This window comes from Salvia miltiorrhiza, chromosome 4 (genome assembly GCF_028751815.1).
Source record: "Salvia miltiorrhiza cultivar Shanhuang (shh) chromosome 4, IMPLAD_Smil_shh, whole genome shotgun sequence".
NCBI lineage: Eukaryota > Viridiplantae > Streptophyta > Magnoliopsida > Lamiales > Lamiaceae > Salvia > Salvia miltiorrhiza.
Window position 1 is genome coordinate 46,637,815 of NC_080390.1, and position 27,079 is coordinate 46,664,893.

Genomic DNA, 27,079 nt, shown 5'->3' on the forward strand with positions numbered 1-27,079 from the left:
ACCCGCAAGCACACGGTTCGGTTTGCTGTGCACCCGTAAGCACAAGCATCGGTTTGCAGTGCACCCGTAAGCACTTGCAGAGTGAAGTTGTTGGTCTGATCAACCGACTGTGGATGTAGGAAGTGTTTTCCGAACCACGTAAAAATCTCTGTGTTATTTGCAGCTTTCAGTATTTAAATTGTTACTTGTGCTCTTCCTTTCATAAACTGAAAACTGATTAACAGCAAAGAGAAACTTAGAGAAACTTAATACTAACAACGTGCTCAACCCAAAAGGCTATTGCGAAACAAAAGATTTCCGCTGCGTGTGTTATCAGTCTGACTGATCTACCTTCTGATAGTCAGTATGATTTATAACATCTCTGTTTATCAAACTCGACTGAAGCCTTACGTGCATCAGTTATGTACTTGTGACTTAACTGATAACTCCTTACTGAAGAGTCTTTCAGTATCAATCTTCAACCCTGTTTTGGTCAAATCTTTTTTCAGTAAACAGGTGTCTGAGTTTGTGTTTAAAGTTTCGTTCTGATCTCTATATTGAGATCTTGATTTTAAAAATAGCCTATAGGTGTATTCCCCCCCCATACACCTATTCGAGACCCTCCGGACCTAACATACTTGTTTATTAGTATTTCAGTCTCAAATCTATATAATAATACCCGTTAACGTAAATCCGATTATCATTTTAAAATGAATTGTACAAATTTGATGTATCATTTGATAGTGAAATCTAATTAAAAATGGATGTGTACCATTTTATTTAAATTTTGAATTAACGAAGTCTATTAAAAAATTGATGTGATTGTACAAAATTTGTCCTTTTATATATATTTTGAAGTGATGAAGTTTCATAAAAAAATCAATATGAGATTCAAAATAAAATGGATAGAATGACGTTGTGTTTTTCATTCTAAAAAAATACAATTTAAAAAATCAAATAATTACATGTATATTTAATATATTGTCAAATGCAATAAAAACTTTATTGTTTAAAATAAGAGAGATGAGAGGGAAGAATATATTTTTTAAAAACTTCTGACTTGTATAACTTTTTTTATTTAAAATCAGTTATATACATATAATATATCAAATTGAAGCTTCTGTCACAATCTTTAATTTGATATGTATATCAAATATTTTATCATTTACCAAAATGCATGTTTTTAGGAAAAAAAGAAAGGCAAAAACGTGAACAAAAAATAAAAGAGAAAAAAGAAATTAAAAAAATTCAACTATTAATTATGAAAAATTTTCATTTTGAGAGAGAGAATTATTATTGAAAAAATATAAATGAATAATAAATTATTTATTAAACAAAATAAATATAGAATTGCAGAAAAACAAAACAAAAATATCTCATTAATCCACGTAGACCATGAATTAAGGAGAGGACAAGAATTTCAAATCGTATTATATAATGATTCTTAATTATAAATGACATATCACAATTAACATTAATATTTATTAATCAATCAATTAATAAAGACGTCATAAAAGCATAAATCAATTAATAATATTTATAAATATTTATCACCTAACTCTAATTGTGATGTGATATTATTACATGATTTGTGGGTGTTAATTGTAATTAAAAATTATTATTAATAAATAATATATATATATATATATATATATATATATATATATATATATATATATATGTGTGTGTGTGTGTGTGCGCGCGCGCGCGCGCCCGTTTGTGTTTATTGCGGTGCTAATGAAAATTGAAAAGATTTCATTGAGTTCAGAAATAGAAGAGTGGTAAAATCAACTTTTAATCGAGTTAGGACATGTACAAATTAATTAATTTTAAAGGTGTCCGATTATTAGTTGACATGCCTATGTTGAATTTTTTCCTTTTTTTTTAAATTTTTTACTATTATTTACAGTATTTATTTTTAATGTATATAACATTGTAACATTCAATTATATTGAGACAAATAATCAATCATTATATTTATAAATTAAAATATGTTTGGTTAGTTAAATTTGGACGAATATGAGTATACACTTTCTAGATAGGTCTAAATATTTATCGACACGTTCAAATGGAATATTCTCTATTTTGTTATTATGTTGTTATTTATACTCTCCCCATCCACAACTATTGTGTGTTTAATACTATTTTCATTCGTTCACAAAGATTGTATGTTTTCTTTTTTAGAAACCCCATTTATACTTTAAACATAATTCACACTCAATATTTACAAAATATCACCCTTTAGACTTTCACAAATACTCATGTGCAACCAGTTGCACTGTGCAACTGGTTTCCAGAATGACACTACTTCATTTGGGAAATGACACTTGAACATTTTCGAATAACACTACTTCAACATACAAATATCGTCATTTAGAAACCAGTTGCACGAGAGAGTGCCTCTTATACTTTTACAATTGGTGGACCCAATATTACCCTTTGTGGAACCCTTCAACACTAAAACACACATTCCAATTATTTTATTAAAACCCGTGCCCTCCACTCTACCACACTCTTTATGGACGGAGGGAGTATTATTTATAGCTACGATGTTCTAGACTGATCTAAACAATTATCATCATTTTTACATAGAATTTTCTGTAATTTTTAATCTATTGTTATTTATACCCCCTCCGTCCCATTTATAATGACACACTTTTTTTTAGTTTGTCTCATTTATGTGTGGTCCTTGCACATATAAAATAAGTGGTCTCTACCCACTTTACACTCTTAATACTTTCTTCTTAATCTCTGCGCCCATTTCTATTTTGCCATTATAAATGAGATGACGGTATTTATGATTAATTTATTGTGATGTTCAAATATGCATTGCGACAGATAACCATTAAGAGTTGAGAATGTGCGAATAATTATAAATGAGATGACGGTATTTATGATTAATTTATTGTGATGTTCAAATATGCATTGCGACAGATAACCATTAAGAATTGAGAATGTGCGAATAAGTCAATAATTTTTACGAGTAAATCAATGTAATATATGAATAGTCATTTTTGTTTGAGTTTGAATCTTGGAGGGGTCGAAATATTCACCATATTAACCGACGACTATTCGTGAGTTTAATTAATTTATTCTTTATTCTCATTTCTCACAAGAAATAGAAATATCACTGAAACCATATATATATATAGGGAGAGGTTCAAGAAAGAACCATAAATAAAAAAAGAACGGAGAACCATTTTCAGCCATTCGATTATCAAGATCTACGGTGGATGTATCATCTTGTTGGATTAATGCAGATCCTGGGTTCGAATCCTGAAGGGAGCAATTTTTTTTTATTTTTTTGAGTGCATTAATTTTAACAGCGAATGCATTAATTTTTACAGTGAATGCATTAGATTTGATGGTTCTCACGTTCTCACAAATAATATAGTTCTCTCTAGAACCACACCCTATATATATATATAGGAAATGGTTCCAATGAGATCCCTAGCTCATATATGGTGAGATCTTAGATTGATTTGTACGTAGGTGTTGATATAATGTATCCTATGCTTGAAATTTACCTGGAGAGTGAATTTTTTTACCTGGATTCGAATCCTGAAGGGAGCGAAAATTTTATTATTTTTTTAAATATCGTTATTTAACACTATATACTACCTTATTTATCACTATATACTGTCTATTCATTAGTCCCACATTTCACGAAGAATAACAATCTTACTATAACCTAACACTATATATATATATATATATATATATATATATATATATATATATATAGGGGTTGATTATCGTGAATACAACAATTTAAAATGAGAACACTAACTTGACGTGCAAATTATTGCATTCGTCGTGAAATTAATTCCATTCGGAAAAAAATGGGAAAATATCACATTGTCACTCCTTTCATAATTTGAATCCAAGTGTTGCATGCATCGGCTTGTCATAGATCATCATAATCAAATGATTGAAAATGATTTTTCGTTCTCATTTGAGTTTTTCCCTATCATTATTTATTATGTGAAATTTATATTCCAATTTTATAGTGATATGTAACACAAAATATTTAGATTTTTTTTATATTTTATCAAACATGATATTTAATAAATTAATAGACATCTTTATCAAAAGATATCATATAGTATTATCTCATACACTACAAGAAAAATGCTAATAGACAACATGCAAAGCATGTCATCTATTTGAAAATCGCATGTCATGTATGTAGGTGTAGTCTATTTGGGGCGCTAATAGACAACGCGCATGCGCATGTCGTCTATTAGCTAATAGACGACATGCGCATGCACGTTGTCTATCAGCTAATAGACAACGCGAACATGCGCGTTGTCTATTCGTTGAATTTTTTCAATTTTTTATTTTTATTTTGCAATTATATTTAAATTTTCTGGTTTTTTTTTTCAAATAAATATTTTATTAAATCAAAAAATTCATAATAAAAAGCTAAAATTATATTTATTAATAGTAAAAATTCATACATTCATTCAAACATCGTTTGACCAACATTACATTCAAACATTGTTCATGAAGCCACTATATAGCAAACGAGCCCTTAATATATATTATGTAAATAATCTCATCAAGTTTTCAATAAAAAAAGACTCCCCCCAAAAAATCTCTAAAGTTTAAAGAGAAAACAAAAGTCGTTCTAAATTTACATTTTTTTTTTAAAGTAGATTTCAATGTTTCAAAAAGATCTAAACAGCCAAATTTGTACGTACCATAATAAGGTGGAAGAGCAAAATAATACCACTAAAACTTGTAAAAAAAAATATGTCAAAACAATTATACTCAAAATACGTGGAATGGATCAGCCTCATCAAAACCTTATACATAAAAATCCGGCGCAAGACAAAACAAGTATAAGAAATTTTCCTTTAACAAATACTCCCTCTGTCCACGAAAAAGTGCCCTACTTACCTCTTTTTTTTTTCCACGAAAAAGTGCCCTATTTACCTTTTTGTACATTTATACCCTTTACTTTTCAATTTATTTACAACTTATGTCATTAATAAATCCACACTTTTATTTAATCTATGCAATTAACCCACACAATTAATCCCATTTATTTATTTATTTTCTTAATTTTCAGTTTATTTATTTATTTTCTTAATTTTCAGTTTATTTATTTATTTTCTTAATTTTCAGTTTATTTATTTATTTATTTTCTGAATTTCAAGTTTATTTATTTATTTATTTTTGAATTTTTAGTTTATTTATTTCCAGTTTATTTATTTATTTATTTCCAGCTTATTTATTTATTTTCTGAATTTTCAGTTTATTTATTTATTTATTTATTTATTTCCAGTTTATTTATTTTCCATTTTATTTATATATTTATTTTCTGAATTTTCAGTTTATTTATATATTTATTTTCTGAATTTTCAGTTTATTTATTTATTTATTTTCTGAATTTCAAGTTTATTTATTTATTTATTTTTGAATTTTCAGTTTATTTATTTTCCAGTTTATTTATTTTCAGTTTATTTACTTATTTATTTATTTCTAGTTTATTTATTTTCCAGTTTATTTATTTATTTATTTTCTGAATTTTCTGTTTATTTATTTATTTATTTTCTGAATTTCAAGTTTAGTTATTTATTTATTTTTGAATTTTCAGTTTATTTATTTTCCAGTTTATTTACTTATTTATTTATTTATTTCCAGTTTATTTATTTATTTTCTCAATTTTCAGTTTATTTATTTATTTATTTTAGAATTTTTAGTTTATTTATTTCCATTTTATTTATTTATTTATTTATTTCCAATTTATTTATTTATTTTCTGAATTTTCAGTTTATTTATTTATTTCCAGTTTATTAATTTTCCATTTTTTTATATATTTATTTTCTGAATTTTCAGTTTATTTATTTATTTATTTTCTGAATTTCAAGTTTATTTATTTATTTATTTTTGAATTTTCAGTTTATTTATTTTCAGTTTATTTATTTCCAGTTTATTTACTTATTTATTTATTTATTTATTTATTTATTTCCAGTTTATTTGTTTTCCATTTTATTTATATATTTATTTTCTGAATTTTCACCTAATAAAATAATGCCAAATAGTTAGTGCAAGATTAGTAAAAGTAACCACAATACATTAACACTACCCTTTTAGTCTTTTACACCACCTTTACACCACATTTTTCAGTTTTCTTAAAACCCGTGCCAGCACCCAAATGGGGCACTTTTTCGTGGACGGAGGGAGTACTTATTTTACCTAAATATATAAAAAGTAACCATTATATTTTGATACTCGCGCGCATTACCAAATTACCAACCTATGTAAAAGAGGAGTTTTCTCTCTTTATATTTTTCTCTCTCTCTCTTCTCTCATTAATTTTCTTATTTTTATTTTTTTTTCTCTTTTTTTATTTATAATTTTAATTCTTTTCTAAACATCATCAAATTTAATTTATGAAAAATATTCAATGTGCACCATAAGTTTAAGTTCGTCAGAATATCTTTAATATGGTATAAAAATCATAAAAAATGAATCAAACGAATAGGTTTATTAAAATTTAAAATATTTTATTTTATCTCTCTTTGTTAAAATTTTACAACTTTTTATTTATGTTTGTGTATGAAAGTATTTATTATTATTATTATTATTATTATTATTATTATTATTATTATTATTATTATTATTATTATTATTATTATTATTATTATTATTATTATATCGTTTAATTTCGATTTCACCGTGCATCGCACGGATGGACGTACTAGTTCTTATTTGAAACAGTAAAAATATTAATCGCGCACTACTTATCCTCCGCCAAATGTATAATGTGTATAATAATTGTAAATTGATTTAGTAAATGATAGTCATCTTATACATCTTGAGAAAATTTAATAAACTTTTATACAAATATACATTTAAATCCATTACTTCACGCTTCGCCATAGGTAGCATCTTGCTACTTAAAAAAGGAGCAGACAAATTTTGCTGTATAGCAAAAATATAGTTGAGGTAATTAATTAGACGGCAATTAATCTTAGAAATATAGCGTAGAAATTAGGAAGTTAGTTGTATAAAAATGAGTAGATGTAGACATCGTACATGTGCATCTACGAGTAATCTCATTCAGACGTGAACCCCAATCCCATCCATTCCTATAAATACCAGCATTTCTCTGCACACACAATATATACATATAGACACTCTTGGTAGCTAGCTAGTGTGTGAATTAATTAAGATGAAGAAGGGTGTTGCGGCGGCCTTGTTTGTGGTGGTTGTGATGGCGGCGCTGGCGCATGAGACGGTGGCCGTGACGTGCACCGCTACGGAGCTCATATCGTGCTTGGGGCCGATAACCACGGGGGAGGCTCCGTCGGCAGAATGCTGCGCTAAGCTCAAGGAGCAGCAGCCCTGCTTCTGCCAGTACATCAATAACCCTCAGTACAAGCCCTACTTCGACTCTCCCAACGCCAAGAAACTTGCTGACGCCTGCAAAGTCACCATTCCCACCAATTGCTGATGGAAATTACTATATATATATATATATATATATATATATATGTTTTCTTATGCATGCTGTTCATCATCAAGGTTGATCCTTGATGTTATGTCACCCTTCTTCAAATAAAATGGAGCTTTACCATGCTTCTTCGAATAAAATATAACTTTCCGTAATTTTGGTTAAATTTTACTATTAGAGTTGTGTGGGAGTGCATTATTTGAAGTTATTTAATGTCCTTAACTTTGTCGAGGAAATAGCATGACCTGCGGGAAAGGCAAGAGAATAAAAAAGAGAGAAAATAATATTTCTCAAATTTTCAGTTTCTTTGGTTCAACATCACAATAGGAATCCCATTTATAATTATAATTATAATTATAAATTATAAATGATATATCACAATTAATATTAATTATTAATCAAGCAATTAATAAAGATGTTATAAAAATATAAATCAATTATTATATTTATATATTATTAATTATAAATATTTATTACTTAACTCTAATTGTGACGTAATGCTATTATATGATTTGTGGGTGTTAATCGTAATTAAAAAATTACAATTAAAGCTATATTGGTGGTATGCCACACAATTAAACAATGATGAAAATTAAAGCTATTTTCATGGTATGCCTCAAAATTCTCAAAGGGAGAAAAATCAGAGGGAAGAACTATCAAAGGGAGGAATGTCAAAAGAAGTTTTTAAGGGCAATTACAAATTTAAACAGGGCTGGAACATGCAAAGATAAACTAAATGAGGGCTACAAGGTTGAATGGAAAATCATAAATAGATAGGAATAGACAAACTCCATTGATAAACATGGCTGGAACATCCAACGATGATACTTTTTGTGGACAGGGCTGGAACATCCAACGATGATACTTTTTGTGGACTATCTTTACCCTACAGAGCTTAATAAGGGTCGGGGTATTCTCTATCAAAGCATTTGTATTCTCACGCGCTCAACAACAGAGCATGTAGTTCATACTTGATAAATATTTATATTGGGTATTCTCGTGCTCAATAAATATTATGTCACTCAACCTTCATATTGACATTTTCTTATGATCGTCTTCTTATACACTTAACGAAATGAAGGTTGATCACTTTTGATGATGTTCAAAAATCATCAACTCAAATCACGAATCGTTCGTCACTTTGTGATACAGTTCAATAAAAATCAAATAACGTTCATTATATAATTCTAATGAGCGTATTAAAAAATATAACGAACAAATGGAGTTGTTCGTTATTTTGTGATACATGTTCACTAAAAATTAGATAACGTTCATTATATAATTCTAACGAACGTATTGAAAAATATAACAAACAACTGATCGAGTTGTTCGTTACTTTGTGATACACGCGCTATAAAATTGGATAACATTCATTATATAATTTTGTGAGAAGAAGAAATGTAAAGTCAATAATATATTAGGTAAATAATTGCAGATTAATAAAAAATGTATCTCTCTTCAAATCTTCCTAAGCTATTTTGATTTGATTAAGATTAATTATGTCATTTAGCGTATAATCTTGATGAGTATTTGGCAATCCTATCGCCTTTCTTCTAATTTGGACACAAGATATTGAGATAATTAATGGCTATTAGATTACATAAAATAGATGGCTAGGATTAATTTTCATCAATTCTACAAATATTTACATTTTTCAATTGAATCTCTCTCTCTATATATATGTGGGGGGGGGGGGGGGGGCTTGGTTATTGAGAATACCACAATTTAAAATAAGAATTGAGAATACTAAATTGACTTTCATAATTACTGTATTCGTCATGAAAATGACTTCCACACAAGGACAAAACAAGTACTCCCTCCGTCCACCAAAAATAGTCTTAAAGTTGGACGACACGAGTTTTAATAAAAATAGTTATTGTACTGTGAGTGGAGTAAGATGCCCACTTAAAAGTAATAGTAATAATTAATTGTATTGTGAGTGGAGAATGATGCCTACCATGTGATAAATAGTTTCCAAAAATAGAAAAGGAACTAATTTTTGTGTACATCACAAAATGACAAAAAAAAGACTATTTTTTGTGGACGGAAGGAACCATTATATTTCGACACCCGCATTACTAATTCGTACTTGAAACGGTAAATATTAATCCCACTACTTATCCTCCGCAAAATGTATAATGTGTATAATATGGTTAATGATATAGTAAATGATAAGTACTAGTCATCTTATAAATTTTGAGAAAATTTAATCAACTTTTCTACAAATATATATAAATTTAAATCCATTACTTTACGCTTCGCCATAGGTAGCATCATGCTACTCAAAAAAGGAGCAGACAAATTTTGGTGTACTTAGTCGAAAAATTTGACAGGTTAGTTAGGAAAAGCAAACATATAGATTGGTGTAATTAATTAGCCGGTAATCTTAGAAATTAGCGTAGAAATTAGGAAGTTAGTTGTATAAAAATGAGTAGATGCGTGCAGCTCAACATTTACGAGTGGCGGAGTGAGTAATCCCATCATCGGCAGAGGTGAAATACGTGAACCCAATTCCGTCTACAAAATGGAATCACCTCACAAAAACTGCGACCTAGCTCCACTCCTATAAATACCACCCTTTCTCTGCACTCTTAATTGGTAGCTAGTTAGTGTGAATTAATAAAGATGCAGAAGGGTGTTGCGGCCTTGTTTGTGGTGGTTGTGATGGCGGCACTGGCGCATGAGACGGTGGCCGTGACGTGCACTCCTACCGTGCTCTGGGGAGGCTCCGTCGGCGGCATGCTGTAGTAAGCTCAAGGAGCAGCAGCCGTAACCCTCAGTACAAGCCCTACATCGACTCTCCCAACGCCAAGAAACTTGCTGCCGCCTGCAAACTCACCATTCCCACCAATTGCTCATGGAAATTACTATATGTAACGTTGATCCTTGATGTTATGTCACCTTCTTCAAATAAAATGGAGCTTTAATATGCTTCTTCAAATAAAATATAATTTTCTGTATTTTTGGTTAAATTTAATTAGAGTTGTGTGCCAGTGCATTATTTGAAGTTATTTAAATTTGATATTGAAATTTAACTTAACTTGTAAAGTTTTATCCGTCTTAATTTTTTTAAATTAATCTGTATGAACTTGAAAATCAGTTTAGAATGTACTTTTTGTAATTTAAATAACATTATAATTGTGTTAATGGTTATTATTTAATTTAATTTATTATTATTTAATGATTAATTTTATTAAAAAAAATTGGACCCCTAAGTCGAAAGTCTGGCTCCGTCACTAAACACTACATGGGTTTATTTTGGTTCAACTTGGGAAGAACCGAGAAAAGGGAAAGAAAAAATTAAAGAGAAAGAAAATAATCATTCTCAATTTTTCGATTTGTTAGTTCAACATCACAATAGGAATCACATTTATAACTATAATTATAAATGAAATATCACAATTAACATTAATATTTATTAATCAATCAATTAATAAAGATGCTACAAAAATATAAATCAATTAATACTTTTACATATTATTTATAAATATTTATCACCTAACTCTAATTGTGATGTGATGCTATTACACACACATTTATTACATATACATATATATATATATATATATATATATATATATATATATATATATATATATATATGAGGTTGGGTTCAACGAAAAAGGCCTAAATGTAAGAAAGAAGAAAGAAGTAATCTCATCCGTTGATCTTATCTAATCTAACGGACATGGTTTATTCACGTCATGTTCAACGGATTTTTTCGTTGAACATTCATGAACATATACAATATTTTTGGGGGTTCTGGGTTTCGAACCCCCATATGTTCAACGAAAAAATCCGTTGAACATAGCGTGAATAAATCATGTCCGTTAGATTAGATAAGATCAACGGATTAAATTACTTCTCTCTTCTTTCTTACATTTAGGCCTTCTTCATTGAACTTTAGCATATATATATATATATATAGGGGGCCGCTCCAATGAGACCCTCTATTTTAGTGAGATCTAGGGCACGATCTGGTGTGTTTATTTTATCAATCCTATGGCTGATATTGTATCTGGAGGGTGATTTTTTTTCGCATGGTTCGAATCCTGGAGGGAGCATAATATTTTAAATTTTGTTATTCATCAGTATATACTGCATTGTTCATCAGCATATACGGCTCTGTTCATCAGTATATATGTCTTATTCATTACGAATTTTTTAAATTTTATTTTTCATCAGTATATACATCTTGTTCATTAGATATACGTTTTGTTCATTAATATTATATGTCTTATTCATTGTCCTAGTGTTTCACGAAAAATAGGGGGTCTCACTGGAGCGCGCCCCTATATATATATATATATATATATATATATATATATATATATATATATAGGGTTGGGATCTATGAAGAAGTTGTTGGAATATAAGTATATATAATGGAGGATTTATTTAATTGGTAGAAGGAAATTTGGAGAAATTGGTTGTGGACGTGTGTGCTTAGGAATTTGAATGGGAGGATTGTAGTTTGCTAACACAATCTTTCTTCAATTCACTTCATTCTACAATTGATACAACCTCCACATATATATAGTAATCAAGTGAGAATTCTAGAATTCTCTTGATTTTTTTCTATCTAGATTTTTCTACTTAAAATATCTTAATTCTAGATATTTCTAATACAAATATCTTCACTTACTTTTTCTAGAATTCTCTATATTTTTCTTTAAAATATCTTCACTCAAAAAATCAAGTTTATTTTTATATTCCAACACTCCCCCTTAAACTTGATTTTTCATTCCGAGCAAACTTCTGAATTTGGCGAAATCCTTTCACGACGTGCCTTGCTTTATATCTTTCAACTTCACCTTTGGAATTCTTCTTAACCTTATGCACCCACTTGACTCCAATGGCCTTGTGCCTTTCCGGTAGTGTCACGAGCTCACACGTATCATTCTTATTTATAGCTTTGATTTCTTCGTCCATTGCAACTCGCCAATTTTCACTATTTGCTGCTTCAGGTTCATAATCAGCAGATAGGCAAAACAAGGTGAGATCTTCTAACCTTTCAGTGTCTTCATATATCTCATCCAAATTCCTTGCTCGTGGTGTGACTCTTTCATTTAAGAAAGATGGTGGCGAGTCTTCAGTGACTGGCACTGGTGAAGCTGGTGGAGTCACTGGCTCTTGTTGTACTTCTCCAACTTGCTCTTCTGCTCTTTGTTCTTCTAACTGTGGGATGTAGGTGAAGTCACCGCTGGAGCTGAAATCCCAGACTCCTTCTTCGTCGAACTCCACGTCTCGACTTATCACTGTTTTCTTGGTATTTGGATTATATAACTTATAGCCTTTAGAGTTAGAGTCGTACCCGATAAAGATGAATGCTTCACTTTTATCGTCGAGCTTCTTCCTTCTCTCATCTGGTACGTGCACGTAGACTTTGCTCCCAAATACCTTTAGGTGGGAAATTCCTGGCTTTCTCCCGCTCCAGGCTTCTTGTGGAGTCATTCCCCACACGCTCCTTGTCGGCGATCGGTTGGATAGGTACACCGCGCACGCCACTGCTTCGGCCCAAAACTCTTTAGGCAGATTCTTCGTCTTTAGCATACTCCTTGCCATCTCCATGATTGTTCTGTTTTTTCTTTCCGCCACTCCGTTTTGTTGGGGGGATCTCGGAACTGTCAGGGGCCGCCGAATTCCATTTGCTTCGCAAAATTCTAGAAACTCTCTTGACGTGAATTCTCCGCCTCGATCGGACCTCATGGCCTTGATTTGTCGTCCGCTCTCCTTCTCGACGACAGCTTTGAATTTCTTGAATGCATCAAATACTTCTGACTTCTGCTTCAAGAAATATACCCACGTTTTTCTAGAAAAATCATCAATGAAGAGCAGAAAATAATTATTTTTACCGAGGGAGCTTGGATTTATCGGCCCACACACGTCAGCATGAATCAACTCCAATGGCTTTTGAGCTCTTGAGCTTGACTCCTTTGGAAATGGCTTTCTGAACTGCTTCCCGAGTAGACAACCTTCGCAGAGTTGATCGGGATGCTTGATGGATGGTAAACCTCTTACCATCTCCTTCTTTGACAGCAACTCCAAACCGCCAAAATTTAAGTGCCCAAACCGAAGATGCCACAACCAAGACTTATCTTGGTAACACGCTTTCAGGCATTTTGCCATGTCATTTCGAATATTCAATAAGAACATTCTATTTTCAGACATTGGCACCTTGGCAATAAGATTATTTTTGCCATCTCTTATTGAAATGTTATAATCTCTCATGTGAATATCATAACCTTTCTCTAAGAGTTGTCCCAAACTCAAGATATTATTTTTCATATTGGGCACATAATAAACATTGGAAATAAATTCATGACTTCCATTCTTCAAGCGGATTAAAATTGTCCCTTTTCCTTTAACTGGAATTTTAGATTCATCACCAAAGGAGACATTGCCACTTACTGATTCATCGAGCTCCACGAACATGTTTCTCTTCCCGCACATGTGATTGCTAGCACCAGTGTCGAGGTACCACGTGTCATCTTGTCTTCCAGCTTCTCCTTTATATGCCAGAAGCACACTACCAATATCTTGATTTGTACTTTCGGCGTAATTGGCCTTCTCTTCAATCCTTATTTTTTCACTTCTGCACTCGGAAGCATAGTGCCCAAATTTATGGCAATTATAACACTTTATTGAGGATTTATCGTACCTCGACTGCGGGTTGCTCCTCCCCCGACCATTTGTAAACTCCTTTCTTTCACTACTATTGACGAAGCCTCCTCGTCCTCGTCCACGTCCACGACCTCTTCCTCGATCTTGACCTTGACCACGTCCTCTCCCGAATTGTCCATGGCCATTGCTCGGACCTTCTTCTTTCTCTTTCGGGCTTACTTGCAACTTTAAAAGTTGCTCTGAAATCTCTTGCTTCTTCTTTTGCTTCTCCTCATATGCTTGCAACGACCCCAACAAAAGATCGATCGTCATCTCCTCCAAATTTTTAGTTTCTTCAATTGTGATTACTATATGCTCAAATCTTGGAGTTAGTGAGCGTAATATTTTCTCCATAATTCTAACATCCTCCAATTTTTCACCATTTCTTTTCATTTGATTAGACACCGCCAAGACTCTTGAAAAATAATCCGAAATTGACTCGGACTCTTTCATATGCAAAGACTCAAACTCTCCTCTTAAAGTTTGAAGTCGTACCTTTTTTACTTGCTCCGCTCCTTTGCACGCGTTCTGGAGCTTCTCCCACGCTTCTTTGGCGGTGCTCGCGTTCGAGATTTTCTCGAAATCATCGTCCCCAAGCGCTTGATAAATGAGACAGAGAGCCTTCTTGTCTCTCTTTCGCGCGTCTCGCAATCTATCCTTTTGTTGTTGGGATAGTGCGGCCTCGTCCCGTGGCTCCTCGTAGCCGTTCTCCACGATCTCCCAAACGTCGTGGGCTCCCAATAGCGCCTTCATCTTGATGCTCCAATTGTCGAAGTTGCTCTTGTTGAGCATGGGGACTTGAAACGATTGTAGGTTGGCCATTCCACAGGTAGGATTTTATGGCTCTGATACCACTTTGTTGGAATATAAGTATATATAATGGAGGATTTATTTAATTGGTAGAAGGAAATTTGGAGAAATTGGTTGTGGACGTGTGTGCTTAGGAATTTGAATGGGAGGATTGTAGTTTGCTAACACAATCTTTCTTCAATTCACTTCATTCTACAATTGATACAACCTCCACATATATATAGTAATCAAGTGAGAATTCTAGAATTCTCTTGATTTTTTTCTATCTAGATTTTTCTACTTAAAATATCTTAATTCTAGATATTTCTAATGCAAATATCTTCACTTACTTTTTCTAGAATTCTCTATATTTTTCTTTAAAATGTCTTCACTCAAAAAATCAAGTTTATTTTTATATTCCAACAGAAGTAACTATATTTCGTTCTGAATAAGTCAATAAATTTACCGAATAAATCACGCGACCGCATGAATAGTTATTTTACTGAATAAACATGTACATTTTTCGTTCATGCACTCGCGTGATTTATTCAGTAAATGTATTGAGTTATTCAGCCTTCGTTGTTTCCTTCTACATTTAGCATTCTTCATTGATCCCTTCCCTATATATATATATATATATATATATATATATATATATATATATATATATATATAGGGGCCGCTCCAATGAGACCCCCTAATTTTAGTGAGATCTAGGGCACGATCTGGTGCGTTTATTTCATCAATCCTATGGCTGATATTATATCTGGAGGGTGATTTTTTTTCCCATGGTTCGAATCCTGGAGGGAACAGAATATTTTAAATTTTGTTATTCATCAGTATATATTGCATTGTTCATCAGTATATACTGTCTTGTTCATCAGTATATATGTCTTATTCATTACCAATTTTTTAAAGTTTATTTTTCATCATTATATACATCTTGTTCGTTAGATATACGTCTTGTTCATTAGTATTATATGTCTTATTCATTGTCCTCATGTTACACGAAAAATAGGGGGTCTCATTGGAGCGCGCCCCTATATATATATATATATGTGTGTGTGTGTGTGTGTGTAACAACCCGATTCTAGATTTAATGATTGTCTTCGCAGATCAACACGAGTCTTTTCTAGCGTGATTTACTCTCATTTGCACGCTTCCCGAAAAACTATCCAGGGGAGTTATCCGTCTTGAAATTGCTCCAAGCCAAACACGCTTAACTTTGGAGTTTCTTCCATGCGATCACCTGAAAAGAAGATGCATCTTGTTAGTATGAGTAGCACTAATCAAATCATTTAAACTCTACTCGAATATGCAGTCTTATATACCTGCATATTCTCATAATCCCTCCTTTTTTGTTGTGTTTCGCTTCGTTCATGTATCCCTTCGCTTCGAAGCATTTATAGGAGCCGCTTTTTGTCCGTGCCTTGTGCACCGACGATCACTCCTTACTCCTGCCCCAGGCGTTACATGCCCACCAGCTTCCGCTTGGTTCATCCCCGAAGCACACCATACTGCGAGAAGTTCGGCTCTGATGCCACCTATAACAGTCCGACTACAAACTTGACAGTTGTCCCCACATACCAACACGAGTCTTTTCTAGCGTGTTTTGTCCTCACTAGCACACTCCCTGAGAAACTTCTCAAGGTGTCACCCATCCCAAAATTGCTCAAAGTCAAGCACACTTAAACTTGCAGTTTCTTCCATGTGGTCACCTGAAAAGAAGATGCATCTTGTTAGTATGAGTAACACCAATCAAATCATTTAAACTCTCCTTGAATATGCAGTCTCATACCTGCATATTCTCAAAATCCCTCACTTTCTGGTGTGTTTCAGTTCGTTCATGTACCCCTCGGCTTTGAAACACTTATAGGAGCCACTCTTTGTCCATGCCTTATGTACAAGAATTTGAGTTTTCACCCACACACGTAAGTGTGGGTAAAGATAAGGTTATGTGTAGGTATAGATGTTTACCCACACATAATGCAAATGTCAACATGTGTCACAATAAAAGTGTAGAGAAAGATTTTTACCCACACATATATTTATGTGTGGATAAATCTGTCAATATTACCTACACATATATATGTCGCCGAAAGTGTTTTTTATGTGTAGTTAAATAGGTTTTTGTCATAATATAATGCTGATGTGGAAATTACGTGGATGGTGACGTGGCATTTGATATTTACAGGTGACAATTTATATGTGTAGGTAATTGATATATCATATGTGTGGGTAATAAATTTTAATAAAAAATTAATATTTAAATATTAGGAAAAATAATATTTATTTATGTCATAAATAAATTTAATTATGGATAAAATGTATTTTAAGTTTTTATTTATTTTTTGTATATTTATTTCACAATCTGGTAGTATTAATTTTTAACCAAAGTAGAATTGTTGCCCAAAATTTCAAGCTTAAAAACAAGAATAAAAAGATGACATATATTTCACCAAAAAAAATGACATATATCAACATAAAACACCAATATACATAACAAAATCAAACAAATTGTATCTCAATTTCCTAATCTGTTGTCCTGATCTGTTGAAAAAGCTAAGGAAGTCCCCCTTCGACACCATTGTACTGAATCAGCTTTGGTAATCAAGATTTCTTCTCGATCATTAGCTCTGCATACAGAACCCCAACAAACACATGTATCCAAATTAATAGTGAGAAACAGTTTTACAAGAACACAATATACAATTAATTTGGAAGAACACAAGACCTTGAAACACAAGCCATCGTATCCAGACATCCCCAAGCTTGACACAACATTCCCTCGTTATGTGCAGCCGCACGTCTGACAAGATGTAGTGTTGCTTACTTGCTTTAGAAAGAATAGAAATTGGAAGGGGTTCGAAGGGAGAAGAGATCCTGCTATCTCTACTTTGTGAATTGAAAATATGAATGAAAAAACCGTTTTGTAGATTCATTTCATGACTTTTGGAGGGACTTATTTTTGACAAAATTTTGGAGGCAGTTTATGGCGGGATAATGAAAAATTTTACGCGTAACCCTTTGGCACTTTAATTTAGAATTGAGAATAAAAATATTGCCAGCTTTTATGTGTATTTCCTTTCTTTCGTTTCTATTATTTTTCAAATAGATAAATATTTAAGGGATCGTGCAATCCTAAAATCTTGTAACTGACTAACAGATTTATTTTGAATTTTTTATAGTTCTTTTTATCCCTTTTTAATTCTTGTCACGGTAGTAATTGATTAGAGATCTTAAAAAACTAAATACTATATTCTACAAATAAGTGATTACGTGTATTTATTTGGTATTTTTTTTATTTTTTTTACTAAATTTTTAATTCTTGTCACGGAAGATTAGCTAATTAAAGAGATTAACTTAAAAACTAGCGTGGATATCTATACTATATTAAAAATGAAGTTTTCAATTTCAAATTGATTTTAAATCAATTTCAAAATTGAGTGGCAATTTTGAAGTTAGAATAAAATTGAAGGTTTATTTATAAGCTGTACATTTTTTTTTTCTTTAACTTCTTATTTTTCTATTTTATTTCTTTTTTAAAATTGTGAAATTCGACTAATTATAAAATATTTGATATGCATATCAAATTAAAGTTTATGACAAGAGCTTTAATTTGATATATATTATGTAAATATTGGATTTAAAATATAAAAATTATATTTATTTAAAGATTAAAACTTAATAAAATTCTCTCTCCTCTCTCCTCTTTTATTGAATAAATCTATTTTTTTCAATAATCTATTAACTTATATTGTTTTCTTTTTTAACAATATCATTTTTTATTCTTTATTATTTTTATATTAAACTAAAATATATTTATCTTAAATTATAGTATTTTTAATTATATTTAGAGTTTTTATATAATAATAAAATAATAATCAAGTTTATATATAATAAAATGTAGAAATACTTTTCGTGCGTTGCACGAGTGCAAATGCTAGTGCTTATATAAATACTAGTGCGGATATGCTTATATAATTAATCCATACAAATTAATCCAATATTTAAATCCGTACAAAACTAATGCGGATATGCTTATATTAAAATTAGATAAATTTAGATCATATAAGAACTTTTCTTTTATGGATATATAATTATTTATTTTTAAATTTATATTAAAATTAATACAAATTTCTATTCTTTTCCGGTCAATCTTGTTGGAATATCAATGTTATAATAGGGTTGTATCGATATAGGCATAGAATATTAATATAAGTGAAAAGGAATATGCAATATAAGCTTTAAATTTAATTTGTATTAAAAAAAGTTTTACCTTGAATTTACTTTAATTTGCCAAAAAAAAACGCTATACAAATTCATTACCCGCACATATATAATTGATAATTATGTGTGGTTAAATATTTTTTATTAGTTTGCCATGTGTGCACAACAAATTTTAAAAATAAACAAAATTTAAAAGTAAAATTATTTTCTAATAATAAATGTTACTAAAAAAAATTATATACACATTTTAAATGTCAATAAATAATTGAAACTTCGAATTTATTCATCTACACATTTTTAAAAAATGTGTTGGTGATAAAGTGTGGGTAAAACTTCAATTAAAATTTTTAAAATAAATTAATTAAGGTCAAAATATAAATGTGGCAAAATATATTTTCTCACATTTATTATTTGTCAATAATTAATAATTATAAAAATTCATTAGCCACACATAAATAACTTATAATTATGTGTGGTTAATAACTTTTATTAGTTTGCCACGTTGGCACAACAAATTTAAAAATAAATTTCGTTGCATAAATAAAATTTAAAAAATTGCCGTCAAATAATAAATGTCACTAAAATGTTTTTGCTACACATTTTAAATGTCAATAACTAATGAAATTTTTTAATTGATTTACCTACACATTTTTAAATTATGTGTGGCTAAATTACCACACATTATCATGTGTGGGTGATTATGTGTGGGTAAAACTTCAATTTCTTGTAGTATACGTACTCATTACTTCTGCTCCGAGCGTTACAATATAACTTTGTAACGTTCAATTATATTGGACAAATAATCACAAAAAACCATGTTAAATCGGTAAAAATCTCCAATCACAAATGAAAAGTCATTTGACTGCAGGAAACAAAATCATCCAACGATGACACTTAAAGCTAACTTCGTGGTATGCCTCCAAGTCATCCAATGATGACACATAAAGCTATCTTTGTGGTATGCCTCGAAGTCACCCATCGGTGACACTTAAAGCTACCTTCGTGATATGCCTCAAAGTCATCCTATTTTGACATTTAAAGCTACCTTCATGGTATGCCTCGAAATCACCCAATGGTGACACTTAAAGTGTAATAACCGGCCGCTCTTTTAATTGTATTAAGAACTCGTAATGCGATAATTTATGAGGAGTAAAATATGCATCAGCACTGTGCACTACATAACGGGAACATTTTTATTTATGCTTACGATTATTATTATTATTATTATTATTATTATTATTAAATAAAGCTAACCAGCGCAGGTTTAATTGAAGACTTGGGATAATAAAGGAAATAACAGAGCTACCGGCGCAGTCAAGCCAGCACAGGCGACTCAGACCAAGGTCAATGTATGAAAGGGGCTTAAGCCCAATTATCTTAGTGAATGGGCTTGAGGCCCTAGGGCTTATTTTCATGCTTATAAATAGAAGCTTAGTAGTGAGTTAGAGGCTATCTTATTATTCATATTCCAGCTCTTCACTTGTAAAATGTAACTCTTTCAAAGTATAGAAAAAACGACGAAGAACCTCCCGTGGATGTAGGTCTTAATGACCGAGCCACGTAAATCTGTGTCTCGATTTATTGCTTTCAGAAAATGAGACCCATTAATTATCTATACTTGAATTCGGCTTATGATTCTGAATTATATGTTCTTAAAGGCAGAATTGCAGAGTTATTATTTAATTATGCCTATTAGCTTCGCGTGAGATAACAACCATATGAATTATTGAGCCAGTCTTCTGTTGCTGCGCATGAGATAACAAGGTCTAGCGGCTCTGTTGCTGCGGGCCAACTTCCGGTAGTTCAGTCGCTTGCTGTTATGCCTGTCGTCCCCAACCTTGCCGGCGCAGACCGTTCTCAGATTGGTGAGGGGGTTGTGGAAGACGTGGATGAAGATGACGTCAACCCGACGCATGGTAGCAGCACAGATCTAGCTTTGACTGCGACGCTAGGAAAAACGATGATCATATCTCGCAGCCGAGGGCATCCGAAAGGGGCTACCACCAACAAGAAGGGGAGAGTTTCTGATTCTTCTATCAAGCACCGACTCTGTCGTATAATAAAAAATGGCATGTCTTCGGATTTCCAAAACGCAGCAGGCCGTGCTGCTGGTGCCGTTTTGCAGGGTGCAGTTCTCGACACTTCATCGCCTGTGGTGTTCTTGAATAAAGTGCATCATGCTCAGTCTGGAGGAGCGATTCTGCAAAACTTTGTGATTAATTCCTCTACCTCTACCGACGCAGTCCGATCTATGTCGGTTGTGGCCTCTACAAAAAAGAAAAAATGGGGAGATATGTTGGACAATGAAGATGAAGATTAGAGCCCTCTAAAAATGTTCTCTTAGTCTTGGTTTCTTTTTCGATTACCCGTGGTTTCTCGCGGGTGCTTTCGCTTGTTTTTGTTTTATCTCTGGATCCTTTTTTTCTTTAATGAAATTTCTATTTCAGCAGAATTATTGAGCCAATCAATAATTATTATTTTCATATTTGCACTAACTTAACAAAGTCATGTTATTTATTTATTTTGATAGGATCATAAGAATAGTAATTCTATCTATTATTTTTATTACTTAAGTTGTCGACTTATTTAAGCTTGTTAAACAAATTAAATATACAGATTTAATTTAGATATTGGACGGCTTGTGAAGCAAATTAAATCTATGAATTTAATTTAGAGTTAGTAAATGAGACACAATCTTAGCAAGACAAGAAATCAGTTATTCAAAAAGGCAATACTTTAGTACAACTCGAATCTATATTTCAGATACAGATTTACCAAGTCAGAAGAGTTTTATTCATCACATTCCACTTTTACAACCTACCTTTAATCCTTACATATATTACAACTTCTACTCCTACAATCTAGCTAGTACACACATTTCTTAAAATTTAAAATACGAACCAACTAAAATGTATGAATTTTATGTAGAACACGTATGAATTCACAATGTAATTATGGATTGCGAAAAATAAAATTTTCGCTACCTATGAGATTCGAACTCAGGACCATGAATTCATCCAAAAAGGTGATGAATCAACCGTAGATCTTGATGATCTAAGGGCTGAAAATAGTTCCCATTTTATATTCTAAAAGGTGTTTTTATTTTATCTCACACATATATATTTAGGGGTGGGCTAAAATAAGAACACTTTTAAGTGTATAAAATAGGAACAAATCATGTCCATTAGATCTTGGTTGATCTTGTGGATTAAAATTTGCCTAATAAGAACATTAATTCGTAACAAAAGAACTTCAAATTCGTGCCTAGAATATAATTGGTAACAAAAATACTTTCAATTCGTAATAAGGAAAACGTATGACAGTTACGAATTTTGAATCTCCATATAATTTGATATGGACCATTAATTCACTATGATCTAATGGACAAGATTTGTTCCTATTTTGTACACTTAAAAGTATTTTTATGGTAGCCCACCGCTATATATATATATAATAAGGGAGGACTAGGGTATAAGCACTTCTTAATATATAAATTACAAACTATCTAAAATATATGCGTCAGACATATAAATTTGAGCAATTTTAATCAACTTTTATACAAATATAAATTTAAATCCGTTACTGCACGCTTCGCCATAGGTAGCATCCTGCTACTTAAAAAAGGAGCAGAGAAATTTTGGTGTACTTAGTCGAAAAATTTGAGAGATTAGTTAGGAAAAGCAAACATATAGATGGATGTAATTAATTAGACGGTAATCTTAGAAATTAGCGAACAAATAAAAATGAGTAGCTCAGCATCTACAAGCTAGTAATCCCATTCAACGGCAGAGGTGAAATATATACGTGAACCCAATCCCATCCACAAAATGAAACAGCCTAGCTCCTCCACTCCTATAAATACCAGTACCACCCTTTCTCTGCACACACAATATATTATATATATACACTCTTAATTGGTTGCAAGCTAGCTAGTGTGAATTAATTAAGATGAAGAAGGGTGTTGCGGCCTTGTTTGTGGTGGTTGTGATGGCGGCGCTGGCGCATGAGACGGTGGCCGTGACGTGCAACCCTATGGAGCTCATGCCGTGCTTCGGGCCGATAACGACGGGGGCGGCTCCGACAACGCAATGCTGCACCAATCTCAAGGCGCAGCAGCCGTGCTTCTGCCAGTACAAGAATGACCCTGAGTTCAAGGACTACATCGACTCTGCCAACGCCAAGAAGCTTGCTGCCACCTGCAAAGTCACCATTCCCACCGATTGCTGATGAAAATTACTATATATATATATATGCTGTTCATCATCAAGGTTGATCCTTAATGTTATCTCACCTTCTTCAAATAAAATGGAGCTTTATGCTTCTACGAATAAAATATAATTTTATGTATATTTTTGGTTATATTTAATTAGAGTTGTGTGCGAGTGCATTATTTGAAGTTAATTAATGTCGCCTTAACTTTGTGTGGGAAATAGAGTGTACTGCAGGAGCCGTTTTTGGTTCAACTTGCGGGAGAGGGAAGAGAATCAAGAAAAGGAAACAAAAAAGAGAGAAAATAATCAACATCGTCACGATGGAAATCACATTTCCTCTAAATCCTTTATAATTACTACGCTAGCTACTACTATTATTATTGCTAATAATGATAATAATAATAATGATGGTGAGAGCTAGACCCGGCCCCTAATATATAAACTATATATATATATATATATACACACACACACACGTAACAATCCCTAAAATAAAAGTCCGATTTATTCTTTTTATTAATTATTTAAAGTTAAAAGGAATATGAGCAAATCGATCTCTAATTTTTATGTAATTTATAAAATTAATGATCTCAACAATAATTTATAAAATATTAAAATAACAATAAATGTCTAAAACAAAAGAGATAGCTCTAATTAACGAGGGCTAAACATGAGCGGTGTTCACATGAAATATGTAGTATAACATTTTTCTCTTTATGGGTGTGTTTACTTTGATGAAAAAGATGATAAAATATGTATTTTCACCATTTTCACATGTTTATTATGATAAAAAAAAAAAAAATTCTCCAAGCAAGGTGCGTGGAATATTTTCTGGGGCATATCCTTCTCACTCATTTTCTTTCCAATGTTTAATAGTAGTGGAGTGAAAATATTTTTCAACATTTTCTTATGTTTTCATCTATAGTAAACATACACTAATAAAAAAGAGAAAAATGTAATATTTTCTCTTTTTTTTCTTATCCATTATTTTTTTAATAAGGGTGCATTTACTTTGATGGATAAATTTATCATGGAAAAATGAGAGATAACAAAAATTTATACCTTTAAATGTCTTTTTTATTTTCTCACATTTTATAGAAAAGAGAAGTTCACCATTTTTCCTTCCTTATTTCTAAAGATGAATAATATTATCCCTCCATTTTTCGTGTGATAATATTATCCATCCTTGAAGTGAAAATAAGAAAGGAAAAATGGTGAACTTCTCTTTTGTATAAAATATGGGAAATGAAATGAGATATTTAAAGACTAAATTTTTGTTATTCCTCATTTTTTCCATGATAAATTTATCCATCAAAATAAACGCACTCTAAATTTTTTACCTGGGTTCGAATCCAGGAGAGAGCGAAACTTTTATCTAATTAATTGATTTTCATTATTCAGTAATTATAAGCAGCTTATTCAACATTATGTACTGATTTATTCAATCATTCTCATTTCTCATAAAAAATAGCATTCTTAGTATAACTTTTTCCAATATATATGAAGAGAATGGATCCATAGAAAATTACATATATTTTGATAATAAAGAATGAATCTTAGCATGTGGATTTATTAGATCTAGCGGGTTATATCATTTCCGTCATTTATGTCATTAATAATTTGTTTAATTATGCGATTAATTATGTTAAGGCTAATTATGTAAATTCTTATTGTTTTTTGTAACCGTATACATAGTGCTCAATTCAAAACAAATCTCTTTATCTTTATTTTCGTAAGTTATTAAATCGATATGATTGATTTTTTTTTTATTCTTCTTCCTTTTATTTTTAATGTGTTGATAGTATTCAATATTTGTGTTTTCAATATTTCATGATTTTTTTTTTGGGGGAGAGATTTGCTCGCTAAGGGATTGAGATGGAAGATTGGTAATGGAGCATCTATAAAGGCTTATCGGGACAGGTGGATTCCGGGTTTTGGGCGATGGGATGAAGAAGCAACGGATAGTCTCAGAGTGGCTGATTTGATGACTAGCGATCGCTCTTGGGACAAGGATTTTGTATTAGCTTGCTTCCCTGACGCTGTGGCTGAGAGTATATGCTCTATTCCTTTGGATTCAAAAGTGATGGAAGACAGACGATATTGGGGTTTCGATGAGCGAGGAAGATATTCGGTTAAATCGGGCTATTTATGTGGCACAAATTTTTTCGAGCCAAGTGCGTCTACTTCCTCTTTTTCCGAAGCTCCATGGTGGAAGAATGTATGGGCGCTCAACGTTCCTCCTAAAGTTAAGCATTTTGCATGGAAAGCTCTCCATGATTTCATCGCTTCGAATGGGAATCTGGCAGCTCATCATGTTCCGGTTACTGGCTTGTGCTCGTGGTGTCAACAAGATTGGGGGAGTACCGTGCATACCTTGGTGTGGTGCGTGAAAGTTAGAGGGTTTTGGAGGGAGTCTGTGTTTTGGGAATGGATCAGGAAATTCAAGTTTCTTTCCCTTGCTGATCTCAGCCAGCTGGTGTTGGATAAGGGTGGTGGTGAGCGTCTGGCAGAATGGTTCTTCAAGCTTTGGATGATTTGGAGGCTGCTTTGTTGTGAAAAACATGGAGATAAGAAAGATGGTGGGGTGGTGGACGTGAGGGAGAGCAGCAGGCAGCTGGAGTATTATCAGAAAACAAAAGAGAAGTTAACTATTGAGGGATTGGATTTTTGGTATCCTCCGCCGAGGAACGTCTACGGCTGGATGTTGATGTGGCGTACAAGGAGGATGGTTGCCGGTTGGGAGTGGGTTTCATTTTCCGGAACGATAGAGGGGAGATTGTTGCGGCGGGAGCTCAGCCTATTGGTTTTACTGAAACGGTGCTGCTTGGCGAGCTGCATGCTATGCTTATCGCAGTGGGAGTGAGTTTCTCGTTAGATTTGGGTCCCGTGGTGCTCTTCTCGGACTCACTCTTGGCGATCCATTTGCTTCATGATACTCACCATGGTTCTGATTCTTTGTGTGACGATTTGCATGAGGCTTTTGTTCATGCTCTTGAGACGGTGGTGTTGGACTTTTTACATGTTCGAAGGGAGGCTAATAGAGCTGCTCATGAACTTGCTAGACTAGCTTTGTCTTTATCTGATGTAGTGATTTGGAAGTCAGGTTTTCCTACTTGGCTTTCGAATATTGCTCTTTCCGATTTGAATTAATATAGCTCTTCTTCGTTTTAAAAAAAAAAATATTTCATGATTTTTAAGTGTTTGACCAAATCTTTTAATCATCCATTCACTAATTAATACGAATACATGTATTATTTCAATTTTTTTAGTGAATAATTTTTTAATCATATATTTGACAAATGTAGGACGTTTTTTTTTAGTTTAATGTTATGGTTTTATTTTATCACATAATAAGTTAGATGTTCGCTATTTTTTTACATTTATTCGTATTGTTTTGTGTTAAATATCTTATGTTAACAAAGAAATTTGATTATTTTATTTAGATGTTCGTAATTTTATTACGATTATTCAGAAAATTCTATGTTAAATAATTCACGTCATCAAAAAAAAATTCGAATAATTTTTTCAGGTGTTCGTAATTTTTTTATGCTTGTTCAAAATATTTAATGTTAAATATTTTATGTGACTAAGAAAAATTCAAATATTTTATTTAGATATTCGTAATTTTTTTACGATTTGTTCGAAATTACTTAGATGTTCGTGTTACGAATATTTAACATAAAACAATATGAATAAGCGTTAAAAAATAGCGAACATCTAAATAAAATATTCAGATGTGAAT

At 31.9% G+C, this 27,079-nt stretch overlaps 2 protein-coding genes and 1 long non-coding RNA gene across 3 annotated transcripts; 2 read left to right on the plus strand and 1 right to left on the minus strand.

Moving 5' to 3' along the window:
* The first annotated feature begins 7,088 nt into the window (after positions 1–7,088).
* LOC131023826 (non-specific lipid-transfer protein 2-like) lies at positions 7,089–7,599 on the plus strand. Its single transcript, XM_057953436.1, has one exon. The coding sequence runs from the start codon at positions 7,163–7,165 to the stop codon at positions 7,442–7,444; it is 282 nt and encodes a 93-aa protein (XP_057809419.1). The 5' UTR covers positions 7,089–7,162; the 3' UTR covers positions 7,445–7,599.
* A 9,727-nt stretch (positions 7,600–17,326) lies between these two features.
* Positions 17,327–17,781, minus strand: LOC131023827 (uncharacterized). The gene is made up of 2 exons (XR_009101534.1): positions 17,631–17,781; positions 17,327–17,532 (listed from the first exon to the last, which is right to left on the minus strand). It is a non-coding gene; the product is annotated as an uncharacterized LOC131023827 (long non-coding RNA).
* A 5,180-nt stretch (positions 17,782–22,961) lies between these two features.
* On the plus strand, positions 22,962–23,473 carry LOC131023828 (non-specific lipid-transfer protein 2-like). The gene has a single exon (XM_057953437.1). The coding sequence runs from the start codon at positions 23,075–23,077 to the stop codon at positions 23,351–23,353; it is 279 nt and encodes a 92-aa protein (XP_057809420.1). The 5' UTR covers positions 22,962–23,074; the 3' UTR covers positions 23,354–23,473.
* Positions 23,474–27,079: the final 3,606 nt, after the last annotated feature.

Excerpts from the sequence above, each read along its gene's own strand:
- LOC131023826 (XM_057953436.1), top strand. The coding sequence starts at position 7,163 with ATGAAGAAGGGTGTTGCGGCGGCCTTGTTTGTGGTGGTTGTGATGGCG.
- LOC131023828 (XM_057953437.1), top strand. The coding sequence starts at position 23,075 with ATGAAGAAGGGTGTTGCGGCCTTGTTTGTGGTGGTTGTGATGGCGGCG.